This window comes from Thermobia domestica, chromosome 16, assembly GCF_964235325.1.
Source record: "Thermobia domestica chromosome 16, izTheDome1.hap1.1, whole genome shotgun sequence".
Classification (NCBI taxonomy): domain Eukaryota; kingdom Metazoa; phylum Arthropoda; class Insecta; order Zygentoma; family Lepismatidae; genus Thermobia; species Thermobia domestica.
Genome location: NC_137469.1, coordinates 159,748,495 through 159,769,150, shown reverse-complemented (window position 1 = coordinate 159,769,150; position 20,656 = coordinate 159,748,495). Strand labels below are relative to the sequence as shown.

The 20,656-nt window shown below is 34.4% G+C and overlaps 1 protein-coding gene across 2 annotated transcripts in view; it reads right to left on the bottom strand.

The window, feature by feature from the left end:
• Positions 1-20,656, bottom strand: part of cdm (importin-13-like protein cdm) — a 78,895-nt gene that overhangs the window by 24,885 nt on the left and 33,354 nt on the right. For both annotated transcript variants that reach the window (XM_081743237.1, XM_081743236.1), the window contains exons 7-12: positions 18,855-19,064; positions 17,312-17,494; positions 13,451-13,703; positions 9,006-9,187; positions 6,041-6,202; positions 2,653-2,919 (exon numbers count right to left, since the gene is read on the bottom strand). In XM_081743237.1, coding sequence (XP_081599363.1) covers positions 2,653-2,919; positions 6,041-6,202; positions 9,006-9,187; positions 13,451-13,703; positions 17,312-17,494; positions 18,855-19,064 — 1,257 coding nt within the window. The remainder of the gene's footprint in view (positions 1-2,652; positions 2,920-6,040; positions 6,203-9,005; positions 9,188-13,450; positions 13,704-17,311; positions 17,495-18,854; positions 19,065-20,656) is intronic.

The following is a 20,656-nucleotide window of genomic DNA, read 5'->3' as shown; positions in this document are numbered from 1 at the left end:
TACTACTACTACTACTACTACTACTACTACTACTACTACTACTACTACTACTACTACTACTACTACTACTACTACTACTACTACTACTACTACTACTACTACTACTACTACTACTACTACTACTACTACTACTACTACTACTACTACTACTACTACTACTAATAATAATAATAATAATAATAATAATAATAATAATAATAAAAATAAAACGTTATAAGTTCTTTCCTATCCATGTTGGACAGACAAGATCGAGAGAAGGTACATATTTCAAGTTTAGAATTATCCGGGAGTATTCACACTTGGTGGGGGCCGAAGGCCTTAACATGCAAATATCAGAATGCAACATGAGGAAGTATTAAATGTTCTGTTGATCCTGTGCCTCGTTCTACAGGCCCGAGATGTCTCAATCTGCTACTAAGCCAATTACTTATTAATAAGGGTTGGGTAAAACATTTTAAAAATAGAACACGGAAGAAGTAGTCTGCCAGTAGAACGAACGTTAAGAAAGGTCAGTTACGAAGACGGAAAACCAAGTAATGCAGCAGCGTTACCTGAATGGATCTACTTTGAAGAGGATCGTACCTTGTTTGGTAATTACTGTAATAGTTTGGGAGGAGAAAGCTCATATGATGTATTTGAAAACTCCAGATAATAAGCAACACTGTGTGAGTGAGTTTTCTCGAGGTTCTCCCGTTTCCTCCCACTTTCTTCATTTTATCTACTATCATAATTACCGTATACCTTAGCTTCGGTGCATAACCGTGGTGGAATTTTAAATTTATAAAAAGGTAAGCCAGAAACACAACTTAGTGATATTCTAATTATTTGAATTCAATTCAAGAGGGCAGGGTTTGAATTACATAAATTATGAATTCTTTAGTACTCTCTAGTGAAAGGAATCTCATTCTAATCCTTTTCATGTACGTTGCATTAAAAACAAAAAAAGAAATTACCAGTAACGCAGTTTGAAATAGTTTTTGTTTTAAAATTGCCTTTCCCTATTTAATGTTCATTTATAATTATTGATTATATTAACCTCACCGCAAACATGGACAGGAAAGACTGTAAATAAATGTAATTACTTCCAATATGTGAACATAACATTTATATGCGACTGACAGTATCGTGCACGTTCGCGCAATGTCCGCACTATTCTTACTGAATTTGGAACGCCAAAATACAGGTGCGGGATTTTTACGTGGGTCCTCCAAAAAGAGTGCATTTTTCCGCCATTGATTTTCGATAATATATTGCACTTCGAACTTTCTATGTAATATCGGTAAATAAATAAATGAAAATGAAATGAGGATTAGTATAATTAAACTTGTAGTCGTTTAAAATCAATAAAGGATTTTTAAAACCTTGCCTTTATTTTCTCCTTGCAAATCATTTCCAATTGCATCAGTACATACTAGTTGTAAGCTCACATATAAACGCAACACACTTACACAAATTAAATATTAAAATTCAAATTGTAAGCACTATTTTTTTCTTTTTCTTTCTTGCTTTAAAAGGTGTATATAGCACGTTTCTTCCCTTTTTTTACAGATAAAATCACTCTTCATCAGAATAAAAGAAAAATAAAAGTGGTGTTATATAACAAGGACAAAAGTACAAATACCTGTAACTTACATTTCTAAGTAGAGAAAATCTGTGACTTTTAGGGTACTGACAATACGTCGTGAGCGTATATGGCATACCAGAAGTTGTGCAAAACACATCACTATTACATGTTGTGTTTTGGACATCACACAACGTAACATGTTCCTAATATTTGTACAGAGAGCATGTGAATAGTTTTAATTCTGAAATTTAGTTAAAATGTGTTGTGAATAAACGAAATGAATGCAAACTAACTCACTCTATGGCCTATGGAACCCGAAAGTTCAATGCCGCGTTCACAAAAGCTCCATTGACTTCTGTCCTTAGCCAACTGGATCCAGTTTCCACTTTGTATTCCTATTTCTGCGAGAACCATCTTAATATTGTCTTCCCATCTGCACCTAGGTCTTCCTAATGGTCATTTTCCGATTGAACTTCCAGTTAAAACTTCGAAAGCGTTCCTACTTTCTTCCATTTGGGCTACATGACCTCCCCACCTAAGCCTCCTAGACTTGATAACTCTAATAATGTTTGATAAACGGTATAAATTATGGAGTTCCTCGTTATAAAGTTTCCGCCATTCTCCACTCCCGTTCCTCTTGGGTCCGAATATTCATCTAAGGATCTTGTTCTTATTCATCTGGGTCCGAATACTTTCAGTCTACGTTCTTTCCTCAGAGTAACTGACCATGTTTCGCAACCATATAGCACAACACGCATGATTAACATTTTATATATTTTAAGTTTCAAATTCCTCGACAGAATTTGCGAGATAAAAGATTCTGAACTGAATAACAACACTTTTATTCTCTCGATATTCTTTTGTATTTTGCTCATTATTTCGTTTATAAAAGTTAAACTTTAAGAACGAAGACAGTAAATACCATTGAGACATCAGGAATAAAACAATATAATTCGTGGATATAAAACCGAAACCTGCTTATGACATAAACATCTCCGAAAAAACTACACTGAATATATATTTTAAAAATCTACTGATATCCATTGAAAAAGGAATTTATATTGCAGAAAAATTTACTTTTTACTCACCTCAATTATATGTCCATCATTAAACCATTTTTCAATTACGCTTTGAATAATTGGTAAAATCTGTTGAAGAACTAAAAATACTGGTTGTGGCTCGGTGTTCATTTGTGCTCTTTGGTGTTGTGTTACTTGCTGTGAACATGAATATCCACTTTCCGAACCTTCCGATACATCGTATTCTTCATCCTGAGGCTTCGTATCAAGAGTTGCAAACAGCATGCTTATCATTTTTAGTCGCAGAAGAATTGCAGCCTTCGTGAACGCTGATGGCTAAAATGGTAAGCACAAATAACTTATAAGAACTTTAAACATATACAACACACAATAACCAATTATCACAGTTTATTATTATAAGGTAATCGATGTAATAAGTAAATACCAAATCTGCACTATGTTCGGAAACATTATTATTATTATTATTATTATTATTATTATTATTATTATTATTATTATTATTATTAATAATAATAATAATAATAATAATAATAATAATAATAATAATAATAATAAACTCGATATTGGCACAATTTGTTACTACAATCTTGTAGCTTATGTTTCATAACTTTTCAAACAGCATAATGTTATTAATAATAATAACAACAATTAAATTACTAAATGAACTGATAGAATGCATATCTATTAATGAAATACTGACCTTCAACTCCCCTTAATTTATTCATAAACGTTTCAATGAGCGCCCGTCATCACTAGTGATAAATAAGGAATATCTATATTGATTCGTGGAATCGTATAGTGCTACATTTTCAGTCTTTAGAATAATACAGTACTGAAGTTCGTTAACAGCAATTTCCTCTTTGGTTTGGTGTTCAAATCATGTCATAACCTTTGCGGAGCTAAGTAAATTATTATTATCATTATTATTATTATTATTATTATTATTATTATTATTATTATTATTATGGTTTTCGAGTTCCGTAAAAATAGCACTACAACTTTAACAATCCAACCCGCAATAGCCATTAAAACAGACTAATTCAGGAAACTTCGTGGAACAATATGTGAAAAAAAAAAAAAATTATTTTGCTGTTAACAATGTTTCATAGTGTTTTTATTATTTTTCTTCTTAAAGACTGAACATTTAATGTTATATGAGTCCACAAATCAATGGAAATATTCCTTAATCGCGTACTGATGATAACAAGAAATCATAAAAGCTGCATTGAATAAATCGGGTACTTAAGTAGAGTTCAAGATCAGTATTCAATTAGTAGTAATAAACTCACACTATTACGTGTGTCCATAAATTGTCTTTACAACTTTAGACTTCAATAACTTTATAGTAGATAAAAGGAAATGGTTTTTAACATGTAACAAGATATGTCATAAAATTTTGTTTTCTCATACACGTTATTCATATACTTCAATGTTTGCACCCTAGTGGTACGGACAACGACCAGTCGGTATTCAATTTCTCTCCATGTATGCTCCAGGAACTCCACGGTGACATGTTCAAATGCATTGAAATTGCGTCTCTTCAAGTTCTATAGGTCTCTAACTTTGGTTTGGTACACCTGCTCCTTTACAAAACTCAATAAGAAGAAGTCCAGTGGTGTGAGGTCAGGTAAAGTCGGTGGATCCGGCAAACGAGCCGTTAAAGAGCAATAACATCCTATTTCGTAGGTCTTTCATCGAAGATTTATAGACTTATCAAACGTTTCGTGTGGAATATTGGGGTAAATGGAACTGAAGCACGGACATTACAAAAGAGCAATTCAATTCTTGGGGGGAGGGAGGGTAAGAGAGGAAACTAGGATGATGAAATGGAGCAGCAATAGGAAAGTGAGGGAGAAGAACAATACTATGGACATTTAAAAAAGAAAAAAAAATGAACTGGTAAGAACATTGAGAAGAAGTTATTTCTTTTTATCTCCTCACTACTCTTCCTCAAATCATTTTACTTTTCTCCTCCTTTCTCTTCTTTCTTTAGTGGTAGTTCGTTTCAACAGTAGTATATATACAGTGAAACCTCTACTAACGGACACCTCTATAAAGCGGACACCTCTCATAACGGACATATTTTGTAATCCCCAAACACTGTAATAGGAAAAACCATGTTGACAAACCTCTCTAAAGCGGACACTCTCTAGTACGGACACGGATAGTCTTTTCTGTCTCTTATAGGTGTTATTTACCTTCATATTACGGACACTTTCTCTAGAAACAAGTTGAAAAATACAGAAAAAATACATTTTCAGAAATGCATACATATATCACCAAGGAAACATTGTAATAACATTTTTCCTTGTCAACTGGCTGTTCAGAAACTCAGATGAAGCGTCTTTGTTTAACAACACCTTCATATCCTTTGCTTGCATTCCACTCCCACCCAACTTGTTTTAGAATCAAGTGATTGACAGTTGCCTGCCATTTGGGATGACACGTCATTTTACTGTTTTGCTGGAATCAAGCAGAAGACATGTTTGGTAATTTTTGTTCACGTATTCGCATATTGTCTTAGTGCCTCTATTTGTAGACGGAAGCAATAAGGTGTAAGTTGTTGTGAGCTTTCGAAATGCCACGAGAAGCGCTAATGTTAAAATCGAATTGATTGAATTTTCGAAGAATACTGAGGTGTGCGAAGGATAGCTGAAAATTTTTGTATCGGTAAAACTCAAGCACCTGAGATCATATAAAACCTAGACAAGTTAATAAAGTTGTGGTGTGAAAATGACAATGAAAATTGTGTCTCATTGCTTTGAACAAAGTTGGTGTGCAAGTGAATGTTTTTATAGAGTGCGGAATGAAAAAAAATCCTGTGTTAGAGTCGATGCTAAAAGCTAAGAATTTAGAGGTAGCAACAGAAATGAATGTTTCAGATTTCAAGGTCTCGAACGAGTGGTTAGAGAAGTTTCGGATTAGACAAAATTTCTTTCAAAGCGATTTGTGGAGAATCCGCAGATATCGACATGCCCACAGTCATAGAACGGTTTGATAAATTACCTTCAATAGTTTGTAATTACATATCACCTTATTTACTAATTTATGTAAGAAAATATCAAAACCTCTCTAAGACGGACACCTCTCTATAGCGGACAATTTTTGATTCCCCACGGCTGTCCGCTTTAGAGAGGTTTCACTGTATTTTGTAATTCGTACGAGAGATGAATGCTTACCCTCTTATCCACTGTATCATATTGAAACTGCGAAGACACTGGCAAAAGCATATTTTATTTGATTCATCTGTTTGTGCTCTTCTATCGACTTTAATACATACTTCGTTGCCGTTATTCTAAAAACAAATATTGCCTTCTAATATCTTATACTGTTGCCCTCAACAAATTTTCTCTCCTTACTTAAGTCTTGTACATAAGATTATGCCTAATATATAAATATATATATAAACAATAAGCTAAACGAAACTTATGCTTACCTCTTGAAGGGAAAGCTTTTGAAGTTCCTCGACATAAGGTATCAACAGTACATTTAAATGATTCATAATAGTTTCCATTGGAAGAACAGATAGCACCTTTCCGACGGTATACATCAGCCTAACACATTCACTGAACTTCAAGTTTCCTCGGGTTAAAACTTGCTGCATAAGGAAGAAAAAAAATAAATAAATAAATAAAAACACAAAAAATAAAGATAAAATGTAATAAATATACGTCTGCGCCAAAAATAAACACAAAGATATTAAACGAGCGAGAAAGAAAAGGAGGAAGAAGTGGTTTGCTAGCCAATAACGAAAATATAAATCAGGTGGTCTAGAACTCGCGCCCATGCTCAGGGATGGGAGATGCGAGATATAAAAAGACCATGAAAACATAATATGACTTCTTGGCTCTTGTTTCGACGGTAGGACCTGGTAAAGATAATGACAATGTGGCAACACAACACCGCACAGCACATTATAAGATAAGTGTCTAACAGAAGTTACCATTGCATAGCATGGAGTATCGGTGGTGTATGTCTAGCAACCCGGCGACCCCGCCAGGAGTTCCTTTTTTAACCGTGAAAGGCATTATTGCAACATAAATGTGCACGGAAACATTGAAACAACAGAAGTAAGTACACTAACGTAATATATCAATGTCTGAACGTGTCAACATCGGAACTCACACCAGGCTCACGGGAATTGGAGAGGTTGATTGTGAGTTTAGTGTTTCGTGCAGCAGCGATGCTACATGAGAAATGGATTAGCTCAACGTAGGATCCGAGTCATCCCATCTCCCACCAGACATCGAACCTGAGTCTCCCGCGCCAAAGATGCGTGCACTAACCATATAACCTGAAGGAAATTCACGGGCATTGGAGGTGAGCCTCCTAGCCCACTGGCATGCGAGGACTTAGTATATCAAGCACAGTATGTAACTCGCTCGTATCTTTGTCAGAACATCTACAGCCATATGTCCACTTTGTAGCACAAGTGGCAATAAAGAATGATCTCATTCCAACTTCAGTCAAGGAAACTTTAGCGGCTAGTATCTCCTGATATCAATGAAGATGTATCTAAAAGGAGGAATATGAGATCTATTGACAAAGGCGTCCATCAGGGGGAGCAAGGTGGGGCACTCGCCCCCCTCCCCTAAGAGGAAATTGTACTTGGGAATATCGAAAACCCAATAGAATTTTTACATTAGTTACAGCAAAATTTGAAACTATATTTGAAACGTCGCTTATACTTGGCCCCCTTGGAAACCACAACATGGGCGCCCATGTCTATTGATGAAATTTCATCCTGGGTTTCGGAAAGGATACCAGAATGTGATGAAACGGAAGTCAAATTTTAATTATCTTCGCAGTAATCTCATGTATAAGACTTGACGGAACAAAATTTGCAAGAATTCCTAAACCACAGTAAAAGTTTTAAGAAAATAGTGGTGATCGTGAACAATTTAATTGCAACACAACTGTAATGAAGAATACAATACAAGAAAGGGTTTTTTTAATTTTTATTTTATTTATCTTTTTTAAAAAAAGTTCATGCCAATTTTCTTAACTTTAAATGTTAGGGGACTGATGTCGTATCATAAGCAACTCGCTTTTGCTTATTATTTGAAAAGAAAAACAAACATCAAGTAACTTTCTTGCAAGAAACGAATCTGCATACATTTCCTATTTCTTCTCAACTTAATGAGTATAAATTTTGGCTTGATCTACCTCAAAATTTGTGCAGTGATACGGCTACTGTTTTCAATAAAAATATATTAATTAACTGTTAAATTGTATTACATAATCTAATATTGTCTGGATATTTGCAAGCTATAGAAGTCAAAATGGATGAATACCAAACTGCACTTATTAACATTTATAAGCCACACGACGAAGCAGAAAGTACTATGTTAATGAACAAACTACATGATTATGTCAGTTCAATAGATTGATTTATACGATTTATATAGACATATATATATGAGGGTGATTTTAACGTAACCTTAGCCAAAGAAGATAGGGCAAACTGCATATAATATAAAGTAAAACTGGCCAAAATTTATTGCCTTTAATACAACAGTATGATGCAATTTACATATTTCAATTTTGTCATCCTAGGGCATTACAATATACTTATTATGGGAAATCTAATCATATGTCTTGTAGCAGACTTGACCGTTTATACGTATCTGAAGATTTATATAATTTTTTTTAGACAATTCTATTATAATTCCATCTTTTTGTGACCATAATGGCGTACTGTTTAAATTTAGCTATTTTTCTACTACAAAAAGCAGATGCTATTTATTGGTGATTTCCAAACTTTCTTCCTCGCTATAACGATTTTTGTAATGCAGTATTTTCTCTCACTGAGCATAGCCAATAACTCTGATAATACTTTATTTTTATGGGATACATTTAAATCTGAAACAAAAGAAACAGCAAGTTGTTTTGTAAGTGCAGGTAATGCCACAATAACACAATCTTTGCATCAATTGCATTTAATGGATTGAGAGATATTACAAATTGGATCTGCGTGCTCTACTTCAGATTTTAATGTGGATTTATTCCGGTCATATAAAAGTCAATTACAAGATATCTATTTCCGGAAAACTCAGGATTGTATGTTAAATGACAAATATGTTACATGAATATGTTAGAAGTCCTTAGTTTTCCACAAGTGCCGAATTATTATTATTTTAAATCATTACAAGTGTACAGTACTTCTCATTAAAACGATATTAAATCGGTGATGCATAATGTGTGAGTCACTTTTAAGTTACAATAATTCAAACAGTGGAGAATCTAATTATCAATTTCTTGAATCTTTAGACTGGACTGAGAATCATATACTGTATTGCATTGTATTAAAAACAATCTCTAGGTATGAATAACAAGATTGAGCAGCACAGTGATGTATGTTGTTTTGGTACACAATTAATTATATAAAAGTATTACCTTACCTGACTAGCGTGTAGAATATGTTCGGCGAAAGGCTTCATGCTGCTTTGGCAATCTCTTGTGAGATCTTTAAGAGCCATAGTCGCGGAAGGGGCAACGTCTGGACTCTCTAAACCCATCACAAGTAAAGGAACTACATAGTTCAGAACTTCTGAATGAGCGTTTATCCATTCAGCATATACACCTGCAATATTAGAATAACATTAAGGACGTATTAACAAAGCAACAGATCAGTTAAATATTACACACAAAATGTTCAGTATATATTATATTTAAAATTTAAATTTATTCTAGTTTGAAGTAAATAAAGATGAATAGAACAAAGAAATTCACGAATATAGATAAATTATGCCGCTGCTCTGACACATGAAAGGTACTGGCAATCACGTAGCGCCCGTTCAATTAGATGATGCGTGACCAACGGATCCAAGCCCAACACAAGAACCCCTCTTTCATGGCACACAATTTGCCGTATCTTGACTCAAACAGCTGCGAATTTGTTTTCATAATGTTAGATTGTTTCGACAAACTTTGAAACCTCTTCCACACATACAAAAACATGAGGGATGTAATCTGGAAGTATGTTACCTCACCGACCATCAGCTCGTTTTATATAGAATAAAGAAATTTCAAGAAGCACCCCGATAAGAAAACGCAAATAATAATAATAATAATAATAATAATAATAATAATAATAATAATAATAATAATAATAATAATAATAATAATAATAATCCACCAAATAAATAAATCAACGAAACAGGAAGCAATCATGTTTCAAGTAATATGTAATGAAGACACAAAGGCAACACTACTCCATCTAGCCAAAACAGAGGTCACCACCAACTATGAGTCAGATGAACAAAAACATAGCAAATGGAGAGCAAAACTACTTCGAGGAACCTTTTAAGAATAATCTACAAGACAGCAATATAGATAAAGGACAATCAAGTGACTGGCTTAAGAAAAATAGAATATTTTCTGAAACAGTAAGATTTATGATGGCCATCCAGGGCAAAGTGATACTAGCCTCAAACTACTGTAAATACATATTAAAGCAATGCGAGATATAAAATGCAGAAAATGTGGATATACATCAGAAATAATTGAATATATCAGAAGCTTATGCCGTATATTGGTTCACGCAACACTGTCATTGAAACGATACAACAATGTCACAAAAAACATTCACCGGTTTCTGGTATATAACATGGAACGAACTACCGATCCAAATCATACTACAAGTAGCAGCCAAAAAGCAAAGCGTGAAAACAATAAACACGAATTGTACGGAGATCGATAAATCAGAAGGGATGTATAGTACCTTCAAACATACTCAATATTGCTATCGTTCATAAAATGGACCAAGAAGGGAATCTCATAGATAGCAGTGCCATCGACCCTCAACATCGTACAACATTTAGTACTATAATAAGGTAGTAAGATCTAGAAGATGAAATTAAGAAAGAAAAAAAAAAGAAGAAAAAATGGAAATGTCAGAAAGTTACAGTAAGATGAATCATTGCCTCAATTACAGTTAGTGTCCCTTAAAACATTGTGACGCAATTGGAACAGATAAACGCAAACCATCTTTTTAACAAACCTACTTCCGGTATAAGTACTTCTGGACTCTACCAAAAATCTGCACTTGCTAGAGATGGCCGTCAGATTATTACGATAAAACGATATAACCGAGATATAGTAGTAATAATAATAATAATAATAATTTAAAATCAAATATTAAACTATAATTTAATTTAATTTACACTCACACATATATATCCCCTATTGCATTAATGAATTTAAGAAAGGCTATCAGCATCAACGAATTTAAGAAAGGTTCAACCTCGTACTCATATATTAAAGAAAGCCGACGGAACAATCCTCACTGATACAAATAGCACCGAGAATAGGTAGAAATTTTTTTTCAACGATTTGCTTAATACGAAGCCAAAAACTAATGCCCGTGGAGAAAGGGAATGCACACAGCAGAACCATATATTCCGGAACCTAACCAAACAGAAATAGAAATTGCTAGAAAGAAATTAACGAAAGACAAACCTCCAAGTGTAGACGAAATTCCGACAGAATTAATTTTAGTTGGAGGAGAGAAGTTGTGGAACAATATACACAAATTCATTTTCCTTATCTGGAACAAGGAGAAACTGCCACAAGAGTGGAAAGAATCATTGTTCCAATTCACAAGAAAGGTGACAAAACTAATTGTAATAATTATCAAGGCATTTCCTTTCTTTCAACATTCTATAAAATCCCCTCTGTTTTCTATAAAATAATCTGTAACTAACATTTTGATAGCAAGATTCATATCATACTCAGATAAAATTATTGGAGATTATCAGTGCGAATTTAGGCAAAATCGATCAATTATCGACCAGATAATTACTATTCGACAAATACCCGAAAAGAAATGGGAATACAGTATCCCGGTACATTAATTATTTATTGATTTCAGAAAGGCCTACAATGTGGTTAGCAGGGAAACATTGTAAAATATTCTTACAGAATTTGGAATACCAAAAGAAAAATGAAATGAAATTTTTGAGTTTTACGTCCCACGATTATGCCGGCTAGGCTATCGGAGACGGTGAAGATGAGAAATGAATGAAATGGTGGAATGAAGAAAATGGGAAATCACAATGAAGAAATCACAAAGTTCACTTGGCGAGAGCAGGGTTTGAACCCGGGACCCATGCAACAGAGGTGAACGCTCTACCACTGAGCCACTGCGGCCCCCGGAACACCAAAAGAATTCGTTCGAGTAACTAAGATGTGTTTAAATGAATCCCTTGCATTACGAGACCATTCTTAATGCGTTAGCTCTAAAATATCATTAAAATGTACATAGAAAAATAGGAATATAGTCTTATTTGCATAAAACTGAACATACCTCATTGCGTTGAACCGGAATTCATTTTTTTCTTTTTCTTTTGTGATTTCTACGCATATTATTTTGGTTTGTATATGTAATTTCTTTATGATACACTCCAAGTCGTATTAACTCTGAACAGAAATTCAGTCTAATATAAATACAGAGACATGTAAAAATAATCCAAAATCACCGATATTAGTGTCAAACTCATAGTTTTCGCGGTCGCTGAGATCAATGGTGACACTTCCATTAGCTATGTTTTTCAAATTCATCCACCACTGTAGGCGGGCCGGGGTCACCGGGGGATGGGAGGGATTCCGAGACATGTAAGAATAATCTAAAATGACCGATATTCATGTCAAATCCATAGTTTTAGAGTTCGCTGAACTCAATGGTGAAACCCAAGACCGCGTTTACTTTCACATTTAACCCTCATCAGCTAAGGAATAGGGGCCATAATAAAGGGGGTCACCGAGACATGTAAAAATAATCTACAATGACCGATATTAGTGTTAAATCCATCGTTGCCGCGGTCGCTAAGGTCAATGGTGATACTTTCATTAGCGATTACTTTCAAATTCAGCCACCATTGCATGTGGGCCGGGGGGTCACCTGCGGGGAGGGGACTTACGGAGACATGTAAAATTAATCGAAAGTGACCAATATTGATGTGAAATCCATAGTTTACGGGGTCGCTGAGCTCAATGGTGAAACTCAAAATCGCGTTTACTTTCAAATTTAACCCCTATCAGCTAATGAACGGGGACCATAATAGAGGATCATTGAGACGTAAAAATAATCCAAAATGACCGATATTAGTGTCAAATCCATAGTTTTCGCTGTCGCTGAGATGAATGGTGATACTCCCACAGGCGTTGCCTTCCAAATACAGCCCCCATCGATCAGATTGTTTTTTGAAAATTGGAACTAGGGAGTCATAAGGGGCGTTTACCGGGATATGTAAAAGTAGTAGAAAATGACCAATATGTGTGTCGAATCCATATTTATCGGGGTCGCTCAGATGTATAGTGACATCCCGATAGCGTTTGCGGGGGGCGCGGTGGCTCAGTGGTAGAGCGTTCACCTCCGGTGCTTGGGGTCCCTGGTTCGATCCCAGCTCCTGCCGTGTGGACTTTGTGGTGGACAAACCCCGTGCTCGTGGGCTTTCTCGGGGTTCTCTCGTTTCTCCCACTTTCTTCATTCCACCATTTCACTCGTCCCTCATCATCACCATCTCCTTTAGCCTAACCGGCATACCCATGGGACGTAAAACTTAAAGATTTCATTTCATTTTTTCCGATAGCGTTTACGTTCAAATTCAGTCCCCATCGTCCATCCCAATGAAAACATATCTACGTTGTGGATATACATTCACACAAAATAAATCAAATTTTAGAAATGTTTCTTAATCGTTCTTTCGTTGTTCACTTTGTTTACATTAATATTTTATCTGATCTGTGCGAAGAACGGGCATAACAGCTAGTTTAAAATAAAATTTTACACTTAAATAGTTTAAAACTTAACTACAAATTTCATAACCAAAAATCACCATCTCACCTATGGCATCCAACGCCGTGGCTATCACTCTAATATTGGAATTAAATGGGATTTCTTGTAACATAGAAATGAATTTAGGAATATAATGGTTTTCTTCAATTTCTATGTTCTCAGCTACGGCATAATACGCATGTAAGCACGACTCCAAGGGCTGCCATTCAGACCCATTTTCTCTACACTTGACAATGGCTGACGCAAGTCTTGTATGCAGCAGTTCCAACATACTTTCCCGCAAGATGTTATAACAATACATCTAAAACAACAAATAAAACAAGTATATGAATATATAATTTTAACAATTTATGACCGCAAAAAAATACTTTATATGTACAGTCTTGTCCAAAAAAATCTGGCCACCCATCTCTCTTTGAAAAGACATGCCTACTAATATATTTACCTACAATTGGAATTAAATCCAACAATTGCAGATATTCTTCCGCCAATTGAGATCTTTATATGCAGCTAAATAATTAGAATGTTGTAGGTATGGTTGTTATAATATGGTCTTCTAAAGCAAGGTGGCTGGCCAAAAACTTTTGAATAAGACTATACACAATGTATTTCTTAATGCTAGAGGAAGACTATTAACAATAGGATTCAAAAGTAGAAAAGCCTCCTCAAATTCACATTGCAACATTTCTTAACGATGGAAATAAAAGAAAAATTTTGGCTGATGGACTGGCTGGGAATTAAACCCTGTTCTACTGCTTGTAGTAGATCGCTAAACACTGTGATGTGAGAGGGATTACCCACAGTCTACGAAATAAATAAATAAAAATCTGAATTCTACAGAAAACTAAATGCATGTGACTAGTTTATTTACAATAAATCAGAGAACTCTTACACAATTAAATCAAATGTTTGAATATTTCTTTTTCTTAAAGGTATATACAGTAGTTTCGTTAAGAGATGTTGATTATCAATGGAACGGAAAATTTTATATTTGGCAAAGAAAAATGGTTATAACGTAAATACGATTTAAAAAAGTGCAAAAACAACATGTAGATTTTATTTATTTATTTATAAAATAAGAAACCATGCTTTAAGAGATCTTTTTAATTATCTAAAATAGAAACATCATTCATAGAAAAATCATAAAAACATATAGAAACAATTTTTTCAAAGACTTGGTCAACTTTTGTTTTACAAGGTGAACTGTAAATGAGGTAAGTCGTGTACTGGATGTCTAAAAGGATCATAAGGAATAGAATTAGAGGACATATAGAGAAATATGATAGGGAGAGTATGATCGGTTTCGGATCTGTCCAAGTATTTCGATACTTCAGATCATATAATCAAGAATGTAAGAACTTTACAAGGCATCCTCAATTGAAGAAAGAAATGTATTTGGATTCTAATACATAAGGGAAAGGAACAGAGCATCAATCTAAAGGTAATGCGATAAACAATGAAATTACATGTTCAACAATTTTATGAACAAGTATACAAGTTCACATTAATTAACATGTTTTTAGATTTTTTTAAACCGAAATATATATATAAAGGGTTTAACAACTATTAAAATAACAGAAACTTTTTCTTACAACAAGAGTATAAGATTTAGCAGCACTAACTTCTGAAAATGAAATAAATATCGTTCTTATGTTGACAAACTCCAGTAAAGTGGAATGTTTTTCTGTAAACACTTTGACGAGATTGAGTATGTATATATGGAGGGTTGAGTACCAGATTCGCCTAAGAGCCAAAATAGAAATTTCTCAGTTAGTTCCACGAACTGTCTCTAGATGTCAATCTTTACCCAAGGAGACATTACGCTATTGGAAAACATGACTCATTCAGTGCTGGGAAGGCGGCGATTTCTTGTTACGCTGTGAAAACTTACGAAAAGCTGCACTCCAGGTCCAATTTTCCCGAAGGTATGAACGTGACACATAGGCTATTCTTGGGACTCAACTTTTAGTTACTACTACTAATAATAATACTAATACTAATAATAATAAAAAGTTGTAGTGCAGAATTTGCATATACTGGTATCATTCAGCTCTAACACGAACGCACTCCAAAACTTACAAGCAGACGGCCAGTTTGATAATTTGTGTATTATACTTGGCTAGAAGAAAGAAGAATCAGTATTTCTACTTTTGCAGCTGTGTATTTCAATTGACCTCAAGAGTGATACTGAAATGATTTCCAAAACTTTTTTTTTTTTATTATTATTATTTTTATTAATTGACGAAAGTGTTTCCTTTATTCTACCCACCCACATTTCTAAAATCTCCAATCGCTTTTCGTTGCTTTCGCGTAGTGTTCATGTTTCTTCCCGTGCAGTATAATAATCCGATTTGATATTATTTGATAAATCTTTTTTCTTATCTCTGTAGTTCTTTATTCAAAGACCCATCAATGTACTTTCCTTCCCTATAAATGCTTCTTCATCATTCCTGTTCTTCTGTGCCTTTCACATTCGCACGAATTGTTCTCATTAATAAAACTACCTTGCCACACGAAATTAATCTACCTATTGTACTTTCTTTCCTGCTACTTCTATAATTGATACAGGCAGCTTTGCTGTAAACATAAACACTTTTTTTCTTTCCAACCTTTCCTTCAAGTTTTTTACCATCATAATTACTTTCCTTTTCAGTTTCACCGGCGGGAGCTCATGTGGTTCGGATTCCATGTTAATCAGTAGGTCCGCGTCTCATATAGCCTCGTTGCTGAACGGGACGTTAAAATCAACTCAACCAACCTTTTCAGTTTCAGAAGTAAGAACACTATCTGTAAACCGTATGCATCTACCCCTTCTACCTCCTAACGAAATAACGTTATCTCTAGGTAGACTCTTCCTCATTCTCTTTTCTGAATAGATATTGTTGATAGTCAAATTTCCTACAATTTGTATTGCTTACGGATGAAACTTGTTTTACCCGTCATAGTGTGTTGAGCAACGAATCGCTAAGGAAATAGTAACGACAATCGATATGGTACAGTCACTTCTGGTCATTACTCACCAAGGACAATTCGTTAACTTATGGGATAGTGTTGTCCATGAACACTTCAAAACCCAACAATCCTATTTCCCTTTTGAACGAATAAAATGTACCCGCAGTTTTTCATAAAAGATACTGCCAAAAAACTTTTCGGGATGCGCCTCCTACTGTTTGCGACCGGACGTAAGTGCGACCCAACGCATGCCTGCCCACTTTGATTGTGATGTCTGCTGTTATCTGAAACATTACATTTACTCATCGTTAGATTGGATAAGATTACTATCATCACACCGCTAGGCTTCAGGTCCGCTGTCTTTTTAATCTAGATCTTACCTGATTATGAATTCAACGGCTATTGTGACATCAAATTCAAAGATTACGAAAGTAGCAAAATCAAAATTCTTGTCATAATATCGAAAGATACAAAGGTGAAAATAAAAAGAAAGAGTTCTACATGAGAATTTTAGAACAAAAGCATTTGTTTTCCCTCACGCCTCCTTATCCTTTAGTAAACGAAAAGACGTAAGTTAGATTGTAAATAAATAAATAAATAAATAAATAAATAAATAAATAAATAAATAAAAACTGTTGTATTTCCATTTTGCACTATATTATCCAAGTCATATAACGGTCACGGTTACAGTCACCAAGTCAAGTCACGGTTTACAGATAGTGTTCTTACTTCTGAAACTGAAAAGGTTGGTTGAGTTGATTTTAACGTCCCGTTAGAAATTTTATCATCAAAGTATTTTGATTTAAACAAAACCTCGTCAACCTGAAAATCTGCCAGCACTTTATCTAACTGATGGCACAATTAAATGCAATAAATAAAAATGAAAATAAAAATAAATTCTACATAGAATGCAAAAAAATTCTACTCATACCACACACAAGATCTAAAATAACTTACCATTGTATCTGCTACATCCTGCCTGTAACACCTAAAGGTTTCCTTTTCATCTGCAGACCATCGAGGTTCTTCCGGTGAGAACATTGATTTCAGTAAAAGCACGTCAACTAATGTTCTATAGATAGGAGATAATAATGCCACATAGATTTCAAATTTTCCAGGATCTGACGCTATTATATCATCCTGAAAGTAATAACAACAATTACGACATTGGCAAAAATGAAACTATATATGTAACAACAACGTTAAAGTGTTAAACATTAAGAGAAACAAATGCAATTCTTCAAAGCTGTATTGAGATACCAATCAGAACAAATTGATATTAAATATTTTTAAGTAATACATACAGGTGCCAGTGCCTCTTGCATATATTATATGATTTAATAACGCATTCAAAGAAACGCTTCATGTTTTTCAGACTTGAATGTGAAAAGAAGCACGAAAATAGAGCAGAAATTATTTAGATAGACGCTCTTGATTGGGATGTTAGCGACATAACGACAGTCAAAGTTTCAAACCTTATGAGAAAATTTCTTACCTTAAACCGTTTTATGAGTAAAGGGAAGGTCATATATATTAGTGAAAGGAAGAAACAACCGATGTAATCTTATTTTTACATACCAAATCCTCTGTAGGTGCGAATCCAATAACACATAAAGAGTGAAAACGTAAATGATGGCCCGAGACTCTAACTCGGAATCTCCGGCATACCGTGCCGATGTGTTAAAAACTACACCACCCAGTCCACTTCTCAGAACAGCCACACACTCTCCTATTCCTGAAGTCCGGCACGGTATGCCAGAGATCCCGGGTTCAAGTCTCGCTCGTCATTCACTTCTTCTTCACTCTTTGTGTGTTAAATGGAAGGTCAATTTGAAACTAAAACATTCACTTTTTAATTTTTTTCTTTTCTTTTTCATAATTTAAGCCTGAGCCTTCATCTCACAAGCAACAAGTCTGATACTGACACTTTAACACCTATTACTAAACTTACTTAACCTTAAGCTTCAATTTTTTTTTATTTTTTTATCTTTCCGTAAGTTTCAATGCTGCTTGTCGTTATCTTCAGTACGAATCCTTTAAAGAGTTTTTACGTTGCTTTGTGGATTCAAATTACTGCACTATAGAAAAACTGTTATGTTTGTTGACATTAAACACAACCCTAAATTTGCTTTCAACCCAGGCAGAAAGGTAGTATCACACTGTGAAAATAGTAAAATACATTGTTCCTTGAAGTGAGTATTTTAAAAGTAAATTCAAGGCTGCATTAATTTGTAGTTATTCTACAGTACAGGAATGATGCTGGTAATGTGAGTCCACAAAGCAACATAAACATTCCTTACACGATTCGTACTGAAGATAAAAGCCATCGTTGAAACATGTATGGATAAGATTAAAGAACGGCAGAATACATGAGTTCGATCTTTCTTTCAATATATATCCTCTCAATTAGGAAATTACACTTTATTATCACTTAGATGTAGACCCCATCAACCTTTGTTAAAATGTAATTAAAGCAAAAATGTACTAAATGTAAACTAACCTGCAAAATATACCAAAAACCGAAAGCCAACTCGCTGCACGTTTCCTCCGTAGGATACTGACCAGGTGTGTTGCTGCATTGCAAGATAATTTCTATCAGTTGAAGAACGTTATTTCTTGGTTCTCCATCCAACAATAATGTATCAAGTAGAAGCCTCGAATGGCTTTCTGCTAACGCTATAAATAGACTACACACTGACGTCGCAGTGTCCTAAAAAATAAATAAATAAATAACAAAATAAAATTCAACATAAAATCGACGTGAAAAGAATATTATTACAATTAAAGATTATTCCTTGTCTAAATTAAAAAAGAGAGATTGAAATTAAATAATACCGAAATACTACTCCTGAATACAATATTTCAGTTGTAGCAGTAAATGTTTCGACAATGGAAGAATTTTTATTTATTCCTTTAAGTTTCTACGTATAAACATGTATGCAATTTAAAAAAAAAAAAAAAAAAAAAAAGCTTATCTCTAACTTATCTTCAATTTGATCTATGATCTATATAACTGTAAATACCCGAAGACATAAATTGGTTGATTTAGAGTTTTGCGCCCATTTCAGCACCGAGGCTACATGTAAAGTGGACCTACAGCTTAACATGGGATCTACATGAGCTCTCACCGGGAATCGAATCAGGTCTCTCGCGCCGAAGGTAAGTATGCTAACTATATAACCACGAAGAAGCTCCCGAAGACAAAGTTTAAATCTGGCGTGTAAAAGGTCTTTAGGAGAGACTAAATATATATACAGCGGACTCTTTTTAATTCGAACTTGGATAATTCGAACAAAAGCTTATTCCTCTTGAAAACTGTATTAAAAACAATGGTAAAAAAATCGTGGATAAATCGAACATTTGAGCTTTCTGTTTGGATAATTCGAAGTATTTACAGTGGAAAAATTTGCAGTGTTCGACAAATTGCAAATAGAACAATGCAATTTCAACTGCTTTTTTTTTTTTTTTTTTTTTTTTTTTTTTTTTTATCTGTTATCTTATCCAGAAGCGATCATGAGAACGAGAAATTTTGTTGATACCACCTTAGCTGGACTCCCTCCCGTTATAGAGAATCCGGCAGAAGATGGTTGGTACGCATCTCTCCACCTCCTCAATAACCTGGAAGTATCCATCCCTTCTGTAGAAATGTCAATGACATTGAACCCTGTCCTCCACTAACAAATGATTTGCAAGAACGAGATATTTGTGCATTTCTTTTTAACTGAACTAAAACAGTGCCAAAAAGGTAAGCAGATTCGTTTGTGATCTATTGGCGTGCATTATGCACAATGTCGAATCGCGGCGCCTATTCTAATTCCTTACGAAAATGTGGTGCTTTATAGGTGCATTGCATGTTAATTAGTTTTTCATATACAGTACAGTTATTTTGTTCCCTTAATTTTACTTTAAAATGAGAGTTTTTGGTTAATTCGAATTTTTTTCTTGTCCCCTTGGACTTCGAATTAAAGAGACTCCACTGTAATAAAATAAACAAATTTTGAACTCACCTAAACACATTATTCATTTTTGCGTATACGTTTCAGCGACTCCTTCCTGTCTTCCTCAGTATATGTCCATTAAGAAATTTTAAAATAAGTTGGTCATTCACCATCGAATCTTGTAACCAAAAAAAGCAACAGGAGAGCACACATCGTGGGATTGGTCTTCAGTGCATCAACCCTTCAAGAGGGTTCTTCTAGAGTAAATTTAAGATCGTGTTTGGTCTTAACGAATTTAAGTGTGATTTTTCTACGGACAGCAATGATATGAGTAATGTGAGTCCACGAATGAATGTAAAAATTC